Here is a 25,652-nt window from a genome sequence, read left to right on the forward strand (position 1 = left end):
GCCAACAAAGGTCCGTCTAGTCAAGGCTATGGTTTTTCCAGAAGTCATGTATGGACATGAGAGTTGGACTGTGAAGAAAGCTGAGCACCAAAGAATTGATGCTTTTGAACTGTGGTGTTGGAGAAGACTTTTGAGAGTCCCTTGGACTGCAAGGAGATCCAACCAGTCCATTCTGAAGGAGATCAGCCTTGGGATTTCTTTGGAGGGAATGATGTTGAAGCTGAAACTCCAGTACTTTGGCCACATCATGTGTAGAGCTGACTCACTGGAAAAGACTCTGATGCTGGGAGGGATTGGGGGCCGGAGGAGAAGGGGACGACAGAGGATAAGATGGCTGGATAGCATCACTGACTCAATGGAAGTGAGTCTGAGTGAACTCCGGGAGCTGGTGATAGATAGGGAGGCCTGGCATGCTGCGATTCGTGGGGTCGCAAAGAGTCGGACATGACTGAGCTACTGAACTGAACTGAACTACGAGCTTTGTTCATAGTGATGCTTCCTAAGGCCCACTTGACTTTGCACTCCAGGATGTCTGGCTCTAGGTGAGTGATCACACCATTGTGGTTATCTGGGTCACGAAGATCTTTTTTGTATGGTTCTTCTGTGTATTCTTACCACCTTGTCTTAATATCTTCTGCTTCTGTTAGGCCCATACCATTTCTGTCTTTTATTTTGCCCATCTTTTCATGAAATGTTCCCTTGATATCTTTAATTTTCTTGAAGATATCTCTTGTCTTTCCCATTCTATTGTTTTCCTCTATTTCTTTGCATTGATCACCGAGGAAGGCTTTCTTATCTCTCCTTGCTATTCTTTGGAATTCTGCGTTCAAATGGGTCTATCTTTCCTTTTCTCCTTTGCCTTTAGCTTCTCTTCTTTTTCAGCTGTTCGTAAGGCCTCCTCAGACAACCATTTTGCCTTTTTGCATTTCTTTTTCTTGGGCATGGTCTTGATCTCTGCCTCCTGTACAATGTCATGAACCTCTGTCCATAGTTCTTCAGACACTCTATCTATCAGATCTAATACCTTGAAACTATTTGTCACTTCCACTGTATAATCGTAAGGGATTTGATTTAGGTCATACCAGAATGGTCTATTGGTTTCCCCTACTTTCTTCAATTTAAGTCTGAATTTTGCAGTAAGGAATTCAATATCTGAGCCACAGTCAGGTCCTGGTCTTGTTTTTGCTGATTGTGTAGAACTTCTCTATACATGTTCCTCTTGCCTCCCTAATTATCTGTCCTGATGACTTTAGGCCCAGCACTAATCACAAAGACTAGTCACAGAACAGTCATGTTATTACGTGAGACCAAATCCCTGTAACAAATCTTACATTTCATATTATCAATGTAACAGTTCTGTTTCTTGTATAGAACTCTGATACAATGCTTGATAGATAAAGCACAAAATAATTTACACATGCTTGACTAGTGAAGCCAACGGGTCATTTAAAGTGAGAGTACAGAGTAGATGAGGAAGATCTTATAAAGAGACAGTAATGAATTATAGCAGTGCAACTATTCAGAGTATGATGAGTCTGCAAAACCAACAGAAGTACAGCCGGATTTGCAAAGGAGGAAAACTAGAAAAGTACTCTGTCATGAAAGTCAGTGATGTTTTCAAGAAGCAGGAACATCGTCATAGGCTCTGTTAAAAATCAAACAACAGGCCCCAAATTGAGTCAGTCATGTTAACCTCACTTAGAAAACTGAGACTTAATTATAGTTTTGGCTTTCCCAGAACTTAGTCTAATACCAGTCAATTAGGAATTGCCTGATCAGCATTGGTTAGGCAATCTGTCTGATAATCTTTGCCATTCCCATTCCCTATAAGGAAAGTAACCATAATAACCAATCTGGTTTTTTGCCTAGTTCAGCTTCTTTGTTTTTTTTTTCCCCCCTCTGTCTTTAAATTATTTCACTGTATAGCTCTTCAGAGATCCCTTCTGTCTACTAGATTGGACTCTGACCCATACATGAATCACTGAATAAAACCTAAGGGATCTTTAAAATTTACTCTGTTGAGTTTTAACAGTTCTTAAGTATAAGGAGAACACTACAAAAAAATTTTTTTTAAAATGCTTTCTTGAGCAATATGAAAGCTACTCATGGCCTTATCCAGAGTTGTTTAAGTACACTGACACATATCAGCCAGGGGTGGGAAGGAGAGAATAGAAAGTAAAGATAATTAGCATAGATAATTCTTTCACAAAGTTTCTGAGAAGTCAAGGATGAAGGCAGAGCAATAGATGAAAGTATATGAAGTGGCAGTGAACAGATTTTTTAAAAAGAGAGGGATGTTAGCCTGTGTGTGCTTGTGTCTGTGTGCATGTATATATACATATATCTGAATATTTGTGTATAGGGCTTTCCAGGTGGGGCAGTCGTAAAGAATCTGCTTGCCAATGCAGGAAAAGCAGAAGACATCGGTTTGATCCCTGGGTCGGGAAGATCCCCTGGAGTAGGAAATAGCAACCCACTCCAGTATTCTTGCTTGGGAAGTCCCAAGGATAGAGGAGTCTTGTGGGTTATAGTCCATGGGGTTGCACAGAGTTAGAAATGACTTAGTGACTAAACAACAGCAACAACATATATATATGAATAGGCTGTGCTGTGTGGCTTATGAGATCTTACTTCCCTTAGATATCCAATCAGGGATTGAACCCCAGGCCCTCAGCAGTGGAAGTGCTAAATCCTAATCACTGGATGGCCAAGGACTTCCTGATGTTAGCTTGTTTGATAGCCAATAGGGTTCCAAGGAAAGATGGCAGATTGAACTGACATATGTATTCCCTTTCCCTTCAGAGTTTCTGCTAAAATGATAGTAAAAAATAAACACAAAAACCTCTTTAATGTAAATTTATAATGGTGAGAACAGAAGAGGGTCTGTGAAGGGATAGGAGATTTTGAAAATGGTTGGAAGACAGATAATGGAAATAGCAGGGCAGGGTAAGAGCCACAGCTCAAGCTGCTCATAGAAGATGAATAGATTCACTCCTACACAAGCATGCACAAGAGAATCAGCTGAGTCAGAAATCTGATGACAACCTAGACGACGAAGAATGTGCTCCCCTGCTCAGAAAGCCTGGAGCCTGGAATTCTGCAATGTGAATTCTATCTCCTCCCCAACACAATCTCCTATTCCCCAACATCCTGGCAAAAGATGGGGGATAAGATAGAGGAAGAGAGACAGGTGAACATCCAGAGAACTTAATCAGGAGACAGCTCACTGTTGTAGCTTTCTGACATCAAATACTACAAATGGGAAATGAGTAGACTGGGACTCAAATATCACCATTTCTATATTTTATATTTAGATAAAACAGGTAACCTTCACCTTTTCAAATGTTGTAGCCTTTATCTTTCCAAACTCTAACTTGGAGGCAACTGTCACTGAATCAATGTTTGAAAGCTTGCTTCTCACAGATGGTCTGGGTTTTTTTCAATTGGGAAGGAAAGAACAGAGTAAAACATCTATTCTTTCTGCTCTAGCAAAAAGTCCCACTGAGAGTAAAAGTCAACATAGAAATTGAAAAATAAAACAGAAAATCTACAATGATTAATAAATGAGAAGCCAAGTCAGAAATGTGGATATCTGTGTAAGACTCTTTTCGAATCTATGGTTATTTTCTCCATTAAATGATTTAAATGATTGAGACAAAACACATTACTTGCAAAGTCAGGGTATAGTTTCACTTTGGGAAAATGAGAAGCAGGGAAAAATCTGGTCTGGTCCCACTCCTGCATCCTCTCAGCACAGAGGGACAACAAAGACATATTCACAAACTGAAACAAAATTAAGTGCAAGTTAGTGAAGAAGAGCCTGAAAGGCACAGAACACGTTAAGTGGTCTTTTCCTTCCAGAGGGTCAGAGAAGTTCAAATGACAAATGAAAGAAAAGGGATCCTATCTGCCCAGATCTGATCTTCAGGATTACAACCTGGTTTGAGTATAGGCTAAGATATAGACCATAAAATGAGGGATATATCTGCATTAACCCATTGAGGTTAACCAGAGAGGTTCAATAATGAAGCTAAGGAAGTCTGGCTGAAAAATCCTCATTCTTTTCTTACCATGATGCTGTCACAGGGAAGGAGACAGAAACAAAAAGCAAAGCTTAACTGTTTCATAGAGTCCTCTGCTAGGCTTATTAAATTTGTTATTCTATTTGTTTCCTTTAAAGAAGACACTGCTCACCGTTATCCCACCCCTCACCCTGTACAGTTGCAGAAACTTCAGTTTAGTGAAGGACAGAGAGAAAAATCATCAGTTCATTCAGAAATTATCTCCTGACCACAAATTATAATCCAAGAGTTCTGCCAACTGCAAACAGAATATAAATGACTACAAGAGCATTGCACCCTTAGTAGGGGTGACAAAGGGAAGACAGACAAACAAAAATTACTAAAAAAAAAAAATTCATATAGCCACATATAAAGTCATCATAAAGACAGCTCAGATCAGAGACAGAAAGAAAGATATTTAAGTAGTTCCCTACAAGTGAATCATCAGCTAGAAGAAGATGCTAAAAATTATATTTAGAATTCATAAGAGAATTTGACCAAATAATTATAATGATCATCTGAAAGGTTAATTATATAAGAATATCCATTAAATGATAGTCAAAAGGTTAAAAATGTTGAGAAAATTGCTCACATTTATGGTTTATTATTTATGAGGCTTCCCTGTGACTCAGATTGGTTAAGAATCTGCCTGCAATGTGGGGTACCTCGATTTGATCCCAGGCTCAGAAAGATCCCCTGGAGAAGGGAATGGCTACACACACTAGTATTCTTGCCTGGACAATTCCATGGACAAAGGAGCCTGGTGGACTACTGTCCATGGTGTCTCAAAGACTTGGACACGACTGAGCATCTAATACTTTTGCTTTCCACACTTATTTATAGACCACCTGCAACTAAAAGGCTATTAGGCAAAAATTAGAAAATCAAAAACTTCAATTAAAAAGAAAACAAAAATAGAAATTTGATATAATATAAAGTAGAATTTTAGGTAAGTACAGAAAGGAGCAGTGTTCAACAGATCTGAGTGAAAAAATGATATATATCATTTAGAAAAATATTTGTTAGAAATTTGCATAAAATAAAAATCCAAATGTAGAAAAATCCCATAGAATTGACAAATATTTTCAGTAGCTTATACTATTTTAGTGAGAAAAACCTTGTAATAAAACCGAAATCAGGTAATAATTAAGGAAAATATTGATATATCTGATTTTCAATAAATTCAAAAAAATTTTTATAGCAAAAATGGGGCTTCCCAGGTAGCTCAGTGGTGAAGAATCTGCCTGCTAATGCAGGAGACACAGGAGATGCATCCTTGACCCCTGTGTCAGGAAGATCCACGAAGTAGGAAAGTGCAACTTTCTCCAGTATTCTTGTCTGGGAAATCTCATGGATGGAGAAGCCCAGCAGGCTACAGTCCATGCAGTTGCAAGAGTTGGACACAACTGAGTGACTAAGCCACCTACCACCACCAATCTTTCTGCTGACTGTGGGTGTCATTTGTTTCTTTTTCTATTGAATTGGTTTTTAAAAATTATTTATTTGTAAGACCTTTCACATGTTAAGAACTCTGTCTCACATAAAGTTTGCAGATAGTTATTTTATTTTATTTTTTAAAATTTTTATTTTTACTTTATTTTACTTTACAATACTGTATTGGTTTTGGCATACATTGACATGAATCCGCCACGGGTGTACATGAGCTCCCAAACATGAACCCCTCCCACCTCCCACCCCACATCATCCCTCTGGATCATCCCCGTGCACCAGCCCCAAGCATCCTGCATCCTGCATCCAACATAGACTGGTGATTCGTTTCTTACATGATAGTATACATGTTTCAATGCCATTCTCCCAAATCATCCCACCCTCTCCCTCAGAGTCCAAAAGTCCTCTCTACACATCTGTGTCTCTTTTGCTGTCTTGCATACAGAGCCATCATTACCATCTTTCTAAATTCCATATATATGCATCAGTATACTGTATTGGTGTTTTTCTTTCTGGCTTACTTCACTCTGTGTAATCGGCTCCAGTTTCATCCATCTCATTAGAACTGATTCAAATGTATTCTTTTTAATGTCTGAGTAATACTCCATTGTGTATATGTACCACAGCTTTCTTATCCATTCATCTGCTGATGGACATCTAGGTTGTTTCCATGTCCTGGCTATTATAAACAGTGCTGTGATGAACACTGGGGTACATGTGTCTCTTTCTATTCTGATTTCTTCAGTGTGTATGCCCAGAAGTGGGATTGCTGGTTCATAAGGCAGTTCTATTTGCAATTTTTTAAGGAATCTCCACACTGTTCTCCATAGTGGCTGTACTAGTTTGCATTCCCACCAACAGGGTAAGAGGGTTCCCTTTTCTCCACACCCTCTCCAGCATTTATTGCTTGCAGACTTTTGGATTGCAGCCATTCTGACTGGTGTGAAGTGGTACCTCATTGTGGTCTTGATTTGCATTTCTCTAATAATGAGTGATGTTGAGCATCTTTTCATGTGTTTGTTAGCCATCCGTAAGTCTTCTTTGGAGAAATGTCTATTTAGTTCTGAGGACCACTTTTTGATTGGGTGGTTTATTTTTCTGGAATTGAGCTGCATAAGTTGCTTGTATATTTTTGAGATTAGTTGTTTGCCAGTTGCTTCATTTGCTATTATTGTCTCCCATTCAGAAGGCTGTCTTTTCACCTTGCTTATAGTTTCCTTTGTTGTGCAGAAGCTTTTAATTTTAATTAGGTCCCATTTGTTTATTTTTGCTTTTATTTCCAGAATTCTGGGAGGTGGATCATAGAGGATCCTGCTGTGATCGGAGAGCCTTTTGCCTATGTTCTCCTCTAGGAGTTTTATAGTTTCTGATCTTACGTTTAGATCTTTAATCCATTTTGAGTTTATTTTTGTGTGTGGTGTTAGAAAGTGATCTAGTTTCATTCTTTTACAAGTGGTTGACCAATTTTCCCAGCACCACTTGTTAAAGAGATTGTCTTTACTCCATTGTATACTCTTGCCTCCTTTGTCAAAGATAAGGTATCCATAGGTGTGTGGATTTATCTCTGGGCTTTCTATTTTGTTCCATTGATCTATATTTCTGTCTTTGTGCCAGTACCATACAGTCTTGATGACTGTGACTTTGTAGTAGAGCCTGAAGTCAGGCAAGTTGATTCCTCCAGTTCCATTCTTCGTTCTCAAGATTGCTTTGGCTATTCGAGGATTTTTGTATCTCCATACAAATCTTGAAATTATTTGTTCTAGTTCTGTGAAAAATACAAGCTCATATCTTCTATTTTAAAATTTTCTTGATTATTCATACATGTGTTTTTCTCAATATATCACCTGACTAATTCTAAACAGAAAGTTATATATACTGAGATTGACTTGAATATATTTAAATGTAAGAACAATATATTTTTTTATAGACTGGGACTCAAATATCACCATTTCTATATTTTATATTTAGATAAGACAGGTAACCTCTGCCCCCTCCATCCTCCACCTGCAGTGCTGGTGCCCACAAACCTGACAGCCCCGGACTGGCAGAGGCACGCGTAGGCCCAGCTTCCCCTCATCTTTCCTTACTCTGACAGAGCCCACGAACCTGATGATTCCAGACAAAACAAACCTACCTGCAACCGAGTGTTTCAGGTGGCAATGCCAGTGACAACAGCAACACACGCACAAAAAAGCCATCAGCAACCCTGGAAGCATAAACAACAATGGGGGCCCAGGGCAAAACCTCTGACAGAGGGGGAGGGTGAAAAGTGTACATGCACATATATAACCAGAAGGAAGCTCAGGTAGGAGAAACCAGAAACTTCTGTTATAGTGCCATCTACCAGAAAAAAAAAAAAAGAATGGGCTCTAATTACTATATTAATATTAGAATCAAGTTGAAAATGCTCTACCTAAAGAAGAAAAGTATTCACTACTTCAAATATACCAGCAGAGAAACAACTCTTCAAGCACCATGGAAAATCATGGTAATATAATATCACAAAAAGAACATGATAATTCTTCAAAAACAAAAAAATACACAAAATGTAAGTCTCCTACATACATGCCTTCAAGTTGTGAACTTTCAAAGGTGCAAATGTGCATTCCATCAGCTGTGAGTGAAACTGTAGCCTGTCCTCCATCTCCTATTGTTGATGATCCTTCAGCTCTACCATCTTCCACTTCCTCTCCTTCTTCCACTCAGTACTTCTTACATGTTCATTCAATGACAACCCTTGTATGCTAGTTGTTGTACTACTGAAGTTTTCAAGGTATTATAAGACTAAAAATATTTTCTTTATGTTTTGAATTCATTTTGTGTATTATTTGTGTGATAAGTATTATAAACCTATTACAGTATAGTACTATATATTTGGGTACCTAGGCTAACTTTGTTGGACTTTATAATCAAATTGGGGACTTACAAAGGCACCCTTAGAATGAAACTCATTTGTAGGTAGGGGACTTACTGTGATCTAACTTATAGGAAACCTAAAATAGCTGTCATAAAGAAACTAATCAAACTATAAGAAAATCCAAAAAGGCAGTTCAATAAACTCAGGAATAAAATTAATGAAGAAAGAATAATTTACCAAAGAGATTAAAACACCACAAAACAACCAGACAGACATCCTGGAACTGAAGTACTCAATAAATGAGATGAAGAACATATTAGAAAGCATTAGAAATAGAGAGGACCATATTGAAGAGAGAATTAGCAAGTTCAAAGAAATCTAGAAACAATACAGGTAGAAGAGGGGAAAGAACTAAAATTTTAAAAATGAAGAATTTCTATAAGACCTATCCAAGTCTGTTATGAAAGGAAACATAAGGGTAGTAGTGCCCTATAGGAGAAGAGAGGAAGAAGGGATCAAGGAGTATATTTAAAAAAATAGTTGAGAAGTTCTCTAGTCTGGGGAAGGAACTGGATGTACAAGTCCATGAAGCTAAGAGAAGACCTAATTATCTTAATGCCAAAAGACCCTCTCCAAGACATATTATACTAAAACTGTCAAAAGCCAATGACAAAGAAATAATGTTTAAGGCATCCTATGGATAAAGAACTGATATTGAACAACTGGGAAACAAAATGGCAGTATAATTCCTCATTCATCAATAATCACCCTAAATGTAAATGGGTTAAATCACTAAACAAAAGACACAGAGTAGCTGGATGAATTAAAATCCAAGACCCAACTATATACTTCCTCCAAAAGATTCACTTCAGCTTGAAAGATGAAAACAGGTTCAAAGTAAAGGGATGGAGTATGATCTCCAAGCAAACGGCAACTAAACCAAAGTGGATGCAGTCATACTCATACCAAACAAACTAGACTTCAAGCCAAAAAACACGTAACAAGAGACAAAATGGGCATTATTTAATGGCAAAAGGGGCAAGTCATCAAGAATACATAACAGTTATTAATACGTCTGCACCTAAAATAGATCACCAATATATATAAAACAATTATAATAGACCTCACAGGATAGATGGACAGCAATGTAATAATTTTAAGGAATTTTAAAACTCCACTGACATCAATAGATAAATTATCCAGATAGAAAGTCAACAACAACCTTAAAGGAAAGATTAAACAAAATGGACTTGTAGATTTATAAGATTTATAAGAATATTTCATACAAATGCAGCAAAATACACTTTCTTCTCAAAGGCAAATTGAACATTCTCAAAGATGAACCATATGCTGGGATACAAAGCAAGTTTCAAAGGAATTAAGAAGACTGAAACTGTATCAATCATACTTCCGACTGCAATGGTATGAAACTAAAAATCAACTACAAGGAAAAAAAAAACTAGAATATCTCAAGTGTGTGGAGACTAAACATATGCTACTAAACAGCTATTGAATTAATGAAGAAATCAAAGAATAAATAAAAAATTAGCTCAAGACAAAAGAATATACAACATATCAAAATTTATGGGATGCCTCAAAGAGTACTAAGAGAGAAGTTCAAAGCAATACAGACTTAACTCAAGAAAAAAGAAAAATCTCAAACAACCTAACATTACACTTAAAGGTACAAGAAAAGGCAGGAGTGAGAGTGCAAGGTTTGTTTTGAAGGTGACAAAATGATCAAACAATGAAGTGTGGTGATGATTATGTGAGTGCGTGCATGCTGTCTCTTTAGTCATGTCTGACTTTGTGCGACCCTATGGATTGTAGCCCACCAGGCTCCTCTGTCCATTGGAATCTCCATGCATGAATACTGGATTGGATTGCCATGCCCTTCTCCAGGGGATCTTCCTGACCCAGGGATTGTATCTGTGGCTCTTACATCTCCTGCATTGGCAGGCAAGTTCTTTACCACTAGTGCTACCTGGAAAACTGGTGATGATTACATATCTCTGTAAATATACTAAATTATGTGATTTAAATAGGTACATTTTATGGTATTGTGAAGGAGAATTATTGCCTACCACATCAGTGAACAAAGGATGTTGTAGCTATTAAGCCATCACATTACAGCTGTCCCTATGACGAGCCCTGAAGGAACTCAGGATGAAAACAAAATGCTGGTCATTGAGCAGCCACGGCTGCAAAAACTACTCCCAAACATGAACCTAGAGAAGACTAAGGATAAGAAAGCACAGGATACCGGCCCAGATGAAACAAATTATTCCAAAGAGCTCAAACTTTGCATCTTCCCGTACATGTAAAAGCACTAATTTTGTTGATTTGAGATGTCTGGTTTTCTCTAAATAACAGTAATCTTTTGATATTCTGACTACCTGCTCTTTGTCACAAAAACTGCTATATATATTGGCTTCCTTCCCCCACCTCAGCCTCTTCAGAACATCACTTTATATAAAGTAGAAATCAAAACTGAGTTCACAGGCTATATATGATTGACAAGTAGAACATTTGAGGTGTGGGAGCGATTTATAGTAACTGTGAAAGCCTCATTACTCCGTCATGTCCGCGTCTGCAGTCATTAATCTACATTCTTTCCTGTGCTTGTCTTTCTACATCAAATGCCCCTTCACCACATTTCCACTGATCAAATTGTGTCTGTGGTACTTATTCCAACATGAGTAATATTTTATGTTTGTATAATTATCACACAAAGCAGTGCTTGAATTGCTTTTATACAGAAAACTTTTTATCCTAACATCAGTGACAGGATATCAACAAGGGAATTATTGTTACCCAATTTTATGAGTAACTAAACTGAGGTATAAGGACAATTTTCTAAAACCCAATATCTTAAAAATGGTAGAAACTTGATTAGGAACCATATATTTTGACTGCAGAGCCAAAATCATTTCCCTTCGTACTACATCTAAACTGTCTTTCTGCCATGAGTCTGGAATGAGACCATCTTGAAACCTTTTCCAGGCTCCTAATAGAAAGTTTCTCTCAATGGAGTTTGTAGAGCATTTTGTATCTCTCATAGCTCATGCCACGTTCTACCCTCACTGTAGTTTGTAATTCTCACTTACAACACTATAGGTTTCCAAAAGGTAGAGACCATGACTTACAAATTTTTATTTCAAAGAATGTATAAGCCAATGCACTATACATAATACGCGTCCAATAAATGCAGAAAACCTTTTATCTAAAGAATAATGAAGTGAATATCTTCATCAACCCACTGAGATTTCTTATCCTGATTTTAGAGTATTTCCTATCGCTTCAGGAGTAAAAGGAATCAATTATATTATACACACAGATACAGACGTGGTCCAGTTAAAAGGGTAACTGGTAAATGGATGGAGATACATCACCCCTGTCCAGGTCTCCTGAATAGAGTTTGGCAGTGTAGACATCGTTTCCTTGGAGCCAGGAGAGATAGAGTGCAAGGGAGCCTCCTGGGAGGCAGGCGTGGGTAACACGAAGGTAAGTGTTAAATACATTCTACCTTGGCTCCAGCCTTCCAGTCTCAGTGCCACAACACCTACCATGCAGTCTAAGCAGAGGCCAGACATGGATCTTCAGGAAGCATACAAATATGCAGACCAGTCTGCTTTATCATGATCAGTGCAAAGGTCTGAAGGATTTTCCATTATCAGAAGAGAACAAATGGGTCATGGTGAGCATTTGGAACTACCAAGAGAGATTGGTTGATCCCTGAAGGAAGCTTCGAGGAAAACGAGGAGGGACTTGGGGGAAATGGCAGCAGGCTCTGCTCCTGAACAGAAGAAAGGGTATTGGGGAAAAAGACAAGAAATAAAGATTCAGGGTACACTAGGTATTTACCCTAGGGGAAATTTGGGCCAGTAGAAGGTCTTTTAGGTGTTGGAATAGGATATTTGTTTTGTTTTAGAAGACTCTTAGTGTCTGTATTGTTTTTGAGAACAAGACAAGGACTAACAAATGTTCTATAGCACAATGAAAGGATTCCTTTCCTTGGATACTACAGAGATCTCAAAGCTCAGTGCTCTTAGTTTTGAATGCCAGGAAAATAGTTTCTCTGCAGTTCTTCATGCTTCAAAATAGAGCCTACTGGGAGGTACACTTGTGTACCTCCAAAGAAAGTGGAGGAGAATATGAAGTAGGAGCAGTAGAGTTGGATATATGATCATAATACATTAAAGAGAAAATAAGGACGCTCTGGGTGATCTCAAACTCATATCTTTTCAAAGATGTTATAGCCCTATACTCAAAGAAATTAGAGTTATTTTATTCCATAGGATATAATGGGAAAAGTGAGTAAAAGACAGAGAATGCATGACTGTGTTTATGAGGATGCATGAGTTTTCACTCAATCTGAGCATGTATAGTTGAGTAAATATGTATAAATGTTGTGTGACAAAATTTAATAACAGATAATGCATGTAGCAAATAACCAGGGACCAAGTCTTACATTACATTCCTTACTAGCAATATCACATTTAATTCTCACAACTCAATCCAGTAAACTGACATTATTATAATGTTCTTAATTTAGAGGAGATGGTATGAAAGTACATACTTGATAAGTGATCTGTGCAGTGTTACACAGCTACTAGGTACTGAAACTGGTACTAAAATCTTGCTCTGACCCTAAAATCAATGTTCCTAACTGGTGTGTAAAGGTGAGTGTGTGAGAAATTGTATAGCTGATGATGAAAATGTGAAATGTTACACACATCCCAAAGAGTAGGTGCCACTATATTGGTGCAACTTCCTATGGGGATCTCAAAATTGATCCTTTTCCTCAGGAATAGCATTTGGTCAAAGGCACTGAGGAACTAGGCAAAGAGCTCCTTACCAGTAAACTACATCAGGAGTGAATTTGAGATATCAGGCTGATGGTAAGAGGCAGTCTCTTCCCACTCAATAAGCACTGAGTTCTGCGGATGTCTGCTACTCTGGAAAGGAGGTGGTAGTGCTGATAAAATGTATTTCTGCATCTCAGTATTCAGTCCCTTGCCACAAGCCACGGCCAGAAGATAGGTAGTCCTGTGAAATTTCTGGGCAAACCCTGATTGACCTCCAATCTTTCACATGCCAAGTGAATAGTATGGTGGACAAAAAATTTGGCAGAAAGAAGGAGTAATGGTTTGAAGATAGGACTAACTTCAGCTTTATGGAAGAGGGAAGCACTTAATGGATATACATAGTGTTCAAGCGGTTCAATAGATATATGTGTTCAAGCGGTGAATCTGTGGTGACCTCATTCCTTGCTTGTTGGCTTGCTTGCTAAGTTGCTCAGTCATGTCTGACTCTTTGTGACCCCATGGACTGTAGCCCACCAGGCTCCTCTGTCCATGGGATTCTCTAGGCAAGAATACTGGAGTGGGTTGCCATTTCCTTCTCCAGGGGATCTTCCTGACCCAGGGATTGAACCCGTCTCTCTTATGTCTATTGCATTGGTAGGTGGGTTCTTTACCACTAACACCACCTGGGAAGCCCTCATTCCTTAATACGGATTAAAACAGTTTTACTAGCTCATGAATAGTTCTGCCTTCTCATGGTATAAGACCCATCGCTCTGTGTACTGCGTTCATGTTCCTTCCTGTCTTTCCTCCCACTCAGGGCCAGAACCTGAGGTAATGGCAGATGTTTAGAGAGCCTGACCTATCAAGTATTTTATCCAGTGTTCTCTTATCTGGTGGATATGTTTGCTACAAAAGTACCCTGGTTGTGCAAGTCCATTGTGTATCCAAAGATCTATAGCCTGATAGACCAGAGTCTTCTGCCAGTAAAGATCCTGAGATCACATTCCTCTGCACCTTACCTATTTCTTTTGCATCTCAAGGCTCCAAGGGATTGATTCATTAGTTTACTTTTTAATTAATGTTTGTTTAATATTCAGTTCAGTTCAGTTCAGTCGCTTAGTCGTGTCCGACTCTTTGCGACCCTATGAATTGCAGCACGCCAGGCCTCCCTGTACATCACCATCTCCCGGAGTTCACTCAGACTCACGTCCATCGAGTCCATGATGCCAACCAGCCATCTCATCCTCTGTCGTCCCCTTCTCCTCCTGCCCCCAATCCCTCCCAGCATCAGAGTCTTTTCCAATGAGTCAGCTCTTCACATGAGGTGGCCAAAGTACTGGAGCTTCAGCTTTAGCATCATTCCTTCCAAAGAAATCCTAAAGTGTTTGCAAATCATTGTCATAGGCACTGGTCATTGTCATAAAGGACAGAGTACCAAGTTCTGGAAAACTGCAGTGTGGTAGAGAAAAGTCTCAAGGTGTAAGGGGTTTGTGCGCTGGAAACAAATGTCGTTGACTAGACATTTGACCTCGATGAAACCCTGAGCTTTAAAATCAGCAGATAAAGATTGGGGAATGGGCATAGTCACAAGAGGGAAAAGTCATGCAAAGTGTGAGAGCAATTACAGTGAGCTTGGGGAGAAAGTAGCTGAGTATGTCTCAAACATAGTATACCATTTATAAGGGTCAAAAGAGATGATGCTAGGGCAATAGGTAGGGGTCAAATTAAAAGCCTATCTGTAGTACAAAAACTCTTTCCTTTTTTATCTAAAAGCAATTAGAGAGTCATTAAGGAATTATCCAAGAAATATTATTGATTTTTAATTTCCACAGACTCTACTCTGAAGAAATGGTGGTGGATTATTGGACTATGAGCAATAAATCTCCTCAATATTGATTCCTTGAACTTTCTCTGACATGTTGTCCTACGCATTTCCTTTCAGGTAGAAAAAAATGTCTTTGTGCTGTGAGTTTCTAAGGAAAGAGACCTGAAACCAGCAGAGGAGATACTATCAGTCCATGTTCATGGACAAAGGAGTTCGGCATGACATGTAGAGTGACATTCAAATATTTCATCAGGTGAGGAAGTTACAGACAGGAGTGCACTTTGACTCTGGGATATTTTGATAGCAAATATAAAAAAAATTTTGATGGAAAAGTATGCTTCACATTGGAAAATGACTTCATACTAACAGATTATTTTATGAATCTCATTCCGAGGAAAGACTGATTTATTAACTTATACTGGTCTCCTCTCCAATGTCATAGTCACCTTCATTATTTGTGATGACTTCCTGCCTCTCAGAGCTCTTAGTCATGTTGGGGAGAAACATCACTCTGGTGAGTGAGTTCATCCTGGTGGGCTTCCCCACTGCCCCCTGGCTGCAGGTCCTGCTCTTTTCCCTCTTCCTTGTGGCCTACTTGCTGGTGGTAGCAGAGAATCTTGTCATCATGCTCACTGTCTGGGTCACTGGCTCCCTCCATAAGCCCATGTACTATTTCCTGAGTAGCCTGTCCTTCCTAGAGGTCTGGTATGTGTCTGTCACAGTCCCCAAGATGCTGGATGGATTCCTCCTGCAGAGACGGCGCATCTCCTTCACAGGCTGCATGACCCAGCTGTACTTCTTTATCTCGCTTGCCTGCACGGAGTGTGTACTTCTGGCAGCCATGGCCTATGACCGCTATGTGGCCATCTGCCACCCTCTCAGATACCCGGCCATCATGACCACAGGTTACTGTGTGCAGCTGGTGGCTTTTTCCTATATGAGTGGTTTCATGGTCTCTGTGATCAAGGTCTATTTTATTTCACATGTCACTTTCTGTGGCTCCAATGTCATGAACCACTTTTTCTGTGACATCTCACCAATCCTCAAACTGGCCTGCAAAGACATGTCCACAGCTGAGCTTGTGGACTTTGCTTTGGCTATTGTCATTCTTGTCTTCCCTCTCACCACTACCATCCTCTCCTATGTCTACATTGTCTCCACCATTCTGCGTATACCCTCCACCCAGGGAAGGAAGAAGGTCTTCTCCACCTGTGCATCCCACCTCACGGTGGTCATAATTTATTACACAGCCATGATTTTCATGTATGTTCGGCCCAGAGCTATTGCTTCATTTAATTCCAACAAACTAATCTCTGCTGTGTATGCAGTCCTCACGCCCATGCTAAATCCATTCATCTACTGTCTGAGGAACCAGGAAGTCAAGAATGCTATCAAAAAGACAGTGGGTGTTGGCCAGTGCTTGCTGCTCAGCTGAGGCCTGCTGCCTTGAGGAGGAGACTGATCCAGCAAGGAAGTCATTCTCGAGACACTACCAATGGTTGTGCACGCTTACTTGCTCTATAGATCTAGATTCTTAAAGTAATCACAGCATTTGAAGACAGAAAAAATTAAAAACAAAACAAAACACATTATTTACTGCTTCAATCTTTCGTTGATGTTGTTTAGTCACTCAATCTTGTCTCTTTGTGACCCATGGACTGCAGTAGTCCAGGCTTCCCTGTTCTTCACCATCTCCTGGAGCTGCTCAAACTCATATCCACTGAGTTTGTGATGCCATCGAATCATCTTGTCCTCTGTCATCCCCTTCTCCTCCTGCCTTCAATCTTTCTGAGCATCAGGGTCTTTTCTAATAAGTTGGCCCTTTGCATAAGCTCGCCAAAGTATTGGAGCTTCAGCTTCAGCTTCAGCATCAGTCCTTCTAATGAATATTTGGGATTGATTTCCTTTAGGATGGACTGGTTTGATCTCCTTGCAGTCCAAGGGACTTTCAAGAGTCTTCTCCAACAGCACAGTTCAAAAGCATCAATTCTTCATCGTTCAGCTCACTTCATGGTCCAAGTCTCACATCCACACATGACTACTGGAAAAACCATAGCTTTGACTAGATGGACATTTGTCAGCAAAGTAACATCTCTCCTTATTAACACGCTGTCTAAGTTTGTCATGGCTTTTCTTCCAAGGATCAGGTGTTTTTCAATTTTGTGGCTGCAGTCACCATATGCAATGATTTTGGAGCCCAAGAAAATAAAGTCTGTCACTGTTTCCATTGTTACCCCATATTTGCCGTGAAGTCATGGGACCAGATGCCATCATCTTAGTTTTTTGAATGTTGAGTTTTAAGCCGGCTTTTTCACTCTCCTCTTTCACTTTCAACAGAGGCTCTTTAGTTGCTCTTCACTTTCTGCCACAAGGGTGTTGTCACCCTCATATCTGAAGTTTTTGATATTTCTCCCAGCAATCTTGATTCCAGCTTGTGCTACATCCTGCCTGGCATTTTGCATGATGTACTCTGCATATAAATTAAATAGGTGACAATATACAGCCTTGACGTACCCTTCTCCTAATTTTGAACCAGTTGATTGTTCCATGTCCAGTTCTAACTCTTGCTTCTTGAACTGTACACAGATTTCTCAGGAGGCAGGTCAGGTGGTATGGTATTCCCATCTCTTGAAGAATTTTCCGCAGTTTGTTGTGATCCACACAGTCAAAGTCTTTAGCATAGTCAATGAAGGAGTAGTAGATGTTTTTATGGAATTCTCTTCCTTCGTCTATGATTCAATGGATGTTGGCAATTTGATCTATGATTCCTCCATCTTTTGTAAATCCAGCTTGAACATCTGGAAGTTCTTAGTTCACATACTGTTGAAACCTGGCTTGGAGAATTTTGAGCATTACTTTGCTAGTGTGTGAAATGAGTGCAATCGTGTGGTAGTTTAAACATTTTTTGGCATAGCCCTTCTTTGGGATTGGAATGAAAACTGACCTTTTCCAGTCCTGTGGCCACTGCTGAGTTTTCCATATTTGTTGGCGTATTGAGTGCCGCACTTTCACAGCATCATCTTTTAGGATCTGAAATAGCTCAGCTGGAATTCCATTACCTCTGCTAGCTTTGTTCATAGTGATGCTTCCTAAGGCCCACTTGACTTCACATTCCAGGATGTCTAACTCTAGGTAAGTGATCACATCATCATGGTTATCTGGGTCATGAAGATCTTTTTTGTATAGTTCTTCTGTGTATCCTTGCCACCTCTTCTTAACATTTTTTGCTTCTATTAGGTACACACCATTTCTGTCCATTGTTGTGCTCACCTTTGCATGGAATGTTCCCTTGGTATCTCTAGTTTTCTTGAAGAGATCTCTAGTCTTTTCCAGTCTATTGTTTTCCTTTATTTCTTTGCATTGTTCACTCAGGAAGGCTTTCTTATCTCTCCTTGCTATTCTTTGGAATGCTGCATTCAGATGGGTATATCTTTCCGTTTTTCCTTTGTCTTTTGGTTTTCTTAGAGATTTGTAAGGCCTCCCAGACAGTCATTTTGCCTTTTTGTATTTCTCTTTCTTTGGGATCGTTTTGATCACCACCTGCTATACAATGTCATGAACCTCTGTCCCTAGTTTCAGGCACCCTATCAGAGCTAATATCTTGAATCTATTTGTTACTTTCACTATATAATCTTTAATCTTTGAGTGTATTTAATATGCACTGTATATGACAATATATTCCTTGAAATTAGAGAGCAACAGTAAATACTAACATATGTAAAATGGTTTTATTAACCCTTTACACAAGGTAATCTATTTTATTCTCAAAATCCCTCCATGAGTTAGTTACTGTTAGATACTTGATTTTAAATATCAGGAAAGTGAAGCATACGCAGAGAGATTTAAATAAGTTACCTGAAATTGTGTACCTAATAAATATCAAAACCATTATTTGAACCCAAAGAATCTAGCTTTTAAGCACTGTGTTAAGTAATATATGAGTCTATGATCATAGCTCTCAGAGAGACTTGTTAACATTGGTGTCTCGATCAAGTAATTCAGTACATAAGATTTGTAAATGTGATGAAAAGACATGATGGTGTGGTAGTGATGGTGATGGTAGTGCTGTTTGCAATTATATTGTGTTATTGGTGATCAGCTACCATTGATAGTAACAATAATTTTGAGCATTTCTCAGTTTTCATCCATGTTTGAAAGTAAAAAAAGTAAAAGTGTTAGTCAGTCAGTTGTGTCCAAATCTTTGTAACCCTATGGACTGTAGCCCACCAGGCTTCTCTGTCCATGGAATTCTCCAGGCAAGAATACTGCAGTAGGCAGCTATTCCTTTCTCCAGGGGATCTTCCTGACCCAGGGATTGAGCCCAGGTCTCCTGCATTGCAAGCAGATTCTTTACTGTCTGAGCTACCAGGAAAACCCTTCAAGGACTATAAGAGCTTATTTCTTATTACAGGAATGGGATCAGTAGTTTCGCTAGGGATGAAAGAATCAGTATTAATGTAACTTTTGCAGTTGACATGTATCTCTTGAAACACTCCCTTTTGGGCTCTTGGATTCTTGTGGCCTTTCATGCTATATATGACTATTATAAGCAAACTAAGAGAATAGCATTACAACAGTAAATGCTTGAGCTGAAATCCTCAATACATCAATACAACATGTTGTTACATACTACGCTGCTGCTAAGTTGCTTCAGTCGTGTCCGACTCTGTGCGACCCCATAGACGGCACTAGGCTCCCCCGTCCCTGGGTTCTCCAGGCAAGAACACTGGAGTGGGTTGACATTTCCTTCTCCAATGCATGAAAGTGAAAAGTGAAAATGAATTCACTCAGTTGTGTCCAAATCAGTGACCCCATGGACTGCAGCCTAACAGGCTCCTCCATCCATGGGATTTTCCAGGCAAGAGTACTGAAGTGGGTGGGGTGCCATTACTATAGGTGAAAACAAATACAAATTTTCTAAGGCAAATGCAAGTCTTATATATTATTATGGGACATGCTGACTAGATAAGAAAATATAGAATACCAAGAAGAATTCTATAAAATTGATCAAACTGAGGTTAAAATATGAAAACAATCATCAGAAAAAGCTATTACGACTCCACATTTTGTTCATTTAAAGTTGGAGTCTAAAATTTGTCTCCTTTATAGTCTAAGCTCCTTGAATATATTATTCAACATTCCTGTATTAATCTTTCTTATCTATTGCTTTTGAAATGTTACTCTACTGTTTAGTAGTTCTTGATTTGTATTAAATAGTATCTACTCATCCTAGTCTTTTTAAAAACTTTTTATTTTATACTGGAGTATAGTTGATTCATATAGTGCTAGCCTCAGGTGTACAGCAAAGTGATACAGCCACACATGTACATGTATCCATTCTTTCACAAGCTCCCTTCCAATCTAGTTTGCCGCATAATATTGAACAGAGTTCCCTGTGCATTTATTTATTATTTTAAAATCACTCTACCATTCATGAAGCTCAATAATGTCTGACATTTTTGCCACCTGAACCAAATCAACCTTATTTTTACTGATCTCCAATATGAAACATCCATTCTGATATTAGTCCCTGCGGCACACTCAATAACTACAATATACTCATCTTTCTTAACTTCATTCATTCATTATTTCTTGTGCCCCTATTTCTTGCCAAGCTCTGTGGTAGACTACAGTGGACAACAACTACCAAAAAAACACATTCTTCCTTCTAATAGCTCAGAGATGAGTGAGGAAGATAAAGGCACAATTGCCTCCAGCGTTAAGTGTGATGATATGAATAAAGGGTTCTTTGGAAACAAATAATAGTTAGACCTAAGATGATCAGAGAAAATATTCCAGTAGAAGTAGCATTTAGGTTAACACTTGCAGGAATTAAGTAGATGAAAATGGTGGACAGTAATAAAGATCAGGGCTTGCAAACATGAAAAAGGGCAAGAGTCACGAGAGATACCAACACACTGAAAACCTGAAAGATGACTAACACAAAGTGACATAATGAAGAAAGGGTCACAAGAGGAAGCAGATTCATGTTCACCAACCTAAATTTTACTAATTTGTGAATTCCTCTTACCATATAGGTTTGTGGATATACAGTAAGTTCTACAGAGGTATTTTCAGTCTCTGCAAGTACTAGATCTTCAGCTTGTTGCATTTTTATCAGGCAAAAGGCAGTCACTTACACAGTGAAGCAGGGACAAGGGGCATTGTCTTTTAATATTCAGCCTCGACCAGAGCACCTGTTCATTTTGAATGACAGATGGCAGTTTGTGCTTGACTCTGAGTATATTGCGAGCTTCTCTAGTGCAGAAATTAACCTTATTCATCCTTGAAGCTATAATACCAGCCTCAGCACTTGACAATGCAGATAGATACTCGACTGTCTGTTTCCCAGGTTTAAGCTAGTTTACTGCAAAGAACTGCTTTTTCACTTTTCCCCTTTTAGGTTGCATTTCTTGTCTTATCACAGTAAATTAGACTATAAGATCTGTAGAAGAATTTCCCCAATATATTTTCCCAGTTGCTTCTGTTTCACACACTCAGGTTTACTATCTTCTAATAAATAGCGTAATCAGCCTTTTAAAACAGCCTCACTGGCAATTGGATAAGTGGAAAAATATTGGGAAAGTACATGATCTTGTGAGGCAAATATTCAGCTTGAGACTACAGCATTATCAGTAGTTAAATTTGTAGCTTTTGCAGCAAATTAGAATTTTGGTTTCTTTGAGCTTCAGTTTCCTCATCTGTTGAAAGTAGATCATGATATCTACTTCCAAAGTTGATATGAAGGTTAAATGAAAATGGATATATGTGAAGACATCTGGTACAGCATTTAACACATACTAGAGGAGAAGGAAATGGCAACCCACTCCAGTGTTCCTGCCTGGAGAATCCCAGGGACAGGGGAGCCTGGTGGGCTGCCATCTATGGGGTCGCACAGAGTCGGACACGACTGAAGTGACTTAGAAGCAGCAGCAGCAGAGGAGAAGGGGACAACAGAGGATGAGATGGCTGGATGGCATCACTGACTCGATGGACGTGAGTCTGAGTGAACTCCGGGAGTTGGTGATGGACAGGGAGGCCTGGCATGCTGCGATTCATGGAGTCACAAAGAGTCGGACACGACTGAGCGACTGAACTGAACTGAACTGAACTGATTCTATATTATCCAACAAAATACAAGGCACAGGATTGCTCATAATATCTTTAAAACTCAACTGGAACTGTAAATCATCTATGACAGTTTTTCTGTTTCTTCCAACTTCCTGCTTGTGCTGACTTGTCTCCACACCTATTAGGAAGAAATGACTCTAGTTGTGTGTAACTTGTGTTCAGAGTGATGACATCTTGGTTGTAACACTTTTTAGACTCTATCTTATACTGATAATGATTCAAATATACATCTTATTTAAAACACTAGATTATAAGTTTCTTTATGTCTCACAGTTACTAAAAATTACTATCATGCATTCAGTGATCAATAGATATATGAGGGATAAATCCCTGTCTGAATGTTAGACTTCCAGCTGATAGCCACAGTGCCCATAACTTCCACATTTTTTGACTTAGTTCCAATTTTTAAACATTCTGTTTTTTCCAACTCCTCTAATTTTTAGATTGAAGCAAACATAATGTCTTTCTTCATACCCATTTCAATATTTTCTAACATGTTAAGGCTGGAAAGCTTAAAATTACAGACCTCAGGTTTTTATTACTATTTAGGTTCCTGTATGGGCATCTGGTCCCATCACTTCATGGGAAATAGATGGGAAACAGTAGAAACAGTGTCAAACTTTATTTTTTGGGCTCCCAAATCACTGCAGATGGTGATTGCAGGCATGAAATTAAAAGACGCTTACTCCTTGGAAGAAAAGTTATGACCAACCTAGATAGCATATTCAAAAGCAGAGACATTACTTTGCCGACTAAGGTCCGTCTAGTCAAGGCTATGGTTTTCCAGTAGTCATGTATGGATGTGAGAGTTGGACTGTGAAGAAGGCTGAGTGCCGAAGAATTGATGCTTTTGAACTGTGGTGTTGGAGAAGACAATTGAGAGTCCCTTGGACTGCAAGGAGCTCCAACCAGTCCATTCTGAAGGAGATCGGCCCTGGGTATTCTTTGGAAGGAATGATGCTAAAGCTGAAACTCCAGTACTTTGGCCACCTCATGCGAAGAGTTACATTGGAAAAGACTCTGATGCTGGGAGGGATTGGGGACAGGAGAAGAAGGGGACGGCCGAGGATGAGATGGCTGGATGGCATCACTGACTCGATGGACGTGAGTCTGAGTGAACTCCGGGAGTTGGTGATGGACAGGGAAGCTGGCGTGCTGCGATTCATGGGGTCTCAAAGAGACACGACTGAGCAACTGAACTGAACTGAACTGAACTGATGGTGCATTTATATAACACTTTGATTCTCACATAAATCACAGGCAGAAGGAGTCAGTGTGTGGGACATTCATTTAGCTGGTGTGGCTTATGGCCAAAGTTCTGCAGGCAACAGATTTGGTTCATGAGCCACAGAGAGGAAGCAGCAGCAACAGCAACAGTTTTCTGTATTGTGTCTGAGACAAGGTGGTTGTGGAGGCTCAAAGTTGTTTCTGGGGTTCATCCTAAACTTCTGAACTCCAGCCTTCTCAATAACTTTACAATAATCAAATTCTCTTTCTGTTTAAGCTACCTAAGATAAATTTGATTACCTGTAAGACAACATTGACTGATACAATCACTCCCTGGGGAAATTTATTTATTAGGAACCTTCATTTTCTTGTTTGGAAATTAGGAATATTAGTAACATTTTATAGAGTTGTTGAAAGTGTTAAATTAGATAACATGTATGTGAAGTCTTTAGAACATGGCAGGCGCACACAGATGATTAATGTTAGCTTCTACAGAGAGTTGTTGCTTTTTTGTATTCACAGATGTCTGTACAACCCTATTGATAGCAGTCCTTGCACTTTAAAAATAGAGATGTCCTTATTTGATTAACTGGGGTGTTTCAGGTTAAAAGAATTAAAATTTAGAATAATTCAAAGATTTATGGCTTGAGAGACTGAATAGATAACTTTACTATTTCCTCAAGTATCTGGAATTATCCTAGAACTCCCGTGTATCAGCTTTTGATAAATCTGAATTAGTAAATCTGATGACTATTGAGAAGCAGAATTCTTTTTAAGCATACATGTAAAAATATGACATAAACCTATATTAAGTAAATAATATAAACACAGTAGTAAGTAAATACTTACCTATTGGATTTTATAATTATTTCACCTAGTTTTATTTTTACTATAGGGTATTAATAAATTGATATACTATTTAAACTTTCTCTTTGTTTTTATAAAAATAAAATTTTAAAAATTTCTCTTTGTTCTGGTTCATGCATTTTAGCCCAGAAAATATGATCCCATGAATGCTTTATAGATGACATCAAAATTATACCTATCAATATATTTATGTTTGTTCATCTTATCTCTAATAGAAAAGCATTTAACAGGAAGTTGACAAAATCTCCATGGGCAGTAACTGTCATCTGCTGTCTCAACGCTTGCCATTTTCAAAGAGAGAAATATAGAGGGGATATAGAGAGCAAACACACGTTCTATTACATGTTGGATCTGTGTTCTCAGTCTCCTAACTGGTGATCAGGCTGGACCAGACCTGAAACAAGGTCATTTCTTTTCTTTTTTTAAAAAAACATTTATTTACTTATTTGACCATGCAGGTCTTAGTTGCAGCTCATGGGATCTTCAATCTTCATTTGGCGTGAGGGATCATTTTTAGTTGTAGCATGGAGGATCTATAGTTTTATCATGAGAACTCTTAATTGAGGCATGTGGGATCTAGTTTCCTGACCAGAGACTGAACCCAGGCCCCCTACATTGGAATCTCAGAGTCTTAGCAACAGGACCACTAGGGAAGTTTCCATAAGGTCATTTCTTGTTTTACTGGTCTAACTCCTAGAGTCTGAATAGTCTGCAGCAGTCTCCTTGTACTTTCCCCCAGTGTGTGTATGTGTGTATCTGTGTGTGTCTATGTGTGTGTGTTTGTGTGTGTGTGTGTGCACGTGCAGTCTCTCAGTCATGTCCAACTCTATGCGACCCCCTGGTCCGTAGCCTTCTAGGCTCCTCTGTCTGTGGAATTTTCCAGACAAGAACTGGAATGGATTGCCATTTCCTACTCCAAGGGATATTCCTGACCCAGGGAACCACCATCTAATCATGGCCCATAAGATCTTATCCTTCTAATGGTAACAGAGTCATGGAAAGGTTTAATGGAGACACGGAAACAGAAGGTTTTAATCTAAGGTTTAGGACAGAGGAGCCCTCAGCTGCCTGATCCACATGCCTTTTGCCTCGTCTCTTGCTCTCCTTTGCTTTAGAACCTTGTTAATTTTCTTCTCGGATCTCTAAGAATGGATATTTCTTCCTCCACATCTCTTCCTCAGATTATCCTCAAAAACTAACATGAGACATGAAGGAGAACAATATAAAACAATCCAAAAAGAAGAGCCAAGACAGAAGAAGCTAAAAGTTAAAGAGCCAAAATTACCTACTGGCTCAGTTGGTAAAGAAGCCACGTGCAATGCAGGAGACCCCGGTTTGATTCCTGGATCGAGAAGATCTGCTGGAGAAGGGATAGGGTACCCACTCCAGTATTCTTGGGCTTCCCTTGTGGCTCAGATGGTAAAGAA

General features: G+C 39.1%; 1 protein-coding gene across 1 annotated transcript; it reads left to right on the forward strand.

Moving 5' to 3' along the window:
- Window positions 1-15,490: 15,490 nt before the first annotated feature.
- LOC101108337 (olfactory receptor 6B9-like) lies at window positions 15,491-16,435 on the forward strand. The gene has a single exon (XM_004016613.4). It carries the CDS (start codon window positions 15,491-15,493, stop codon window positions 16,433-16,435), a length of 945 nt encoding a protein of 314 aa, XP_004016662.2.
- The last annotated feature ends 9,217 nt before the right edge of the window (window positions 16,436-25,652 follow it).

The sequence above is a fragment of the Ovis aries genome, chromosome 15 (genome assembly GCF_016772045.2).
Source record: "Ovis aries strain OAR_USU_Benz2616 breed Rambouillet chromosome 15, ARS-UI_Ramb_v3.0, whole genome shotgun sequence".
In the NCBI taxonomy this organism is placed as follows: Eukaryota; Metazoa; Chordata; class Mammalia; order Artiodactyla; family Bovidae; genus Ovis; species Ovis aries.

Coding starts and splice junctions, on each gene's coding strand:
- LOC101108337 (XM_004016613.4), top strand. CDS start 15,491: ATGTTGGGGAGAAACATCACTCTGGTGAGTGAGTTCATCCTGGTGGGC.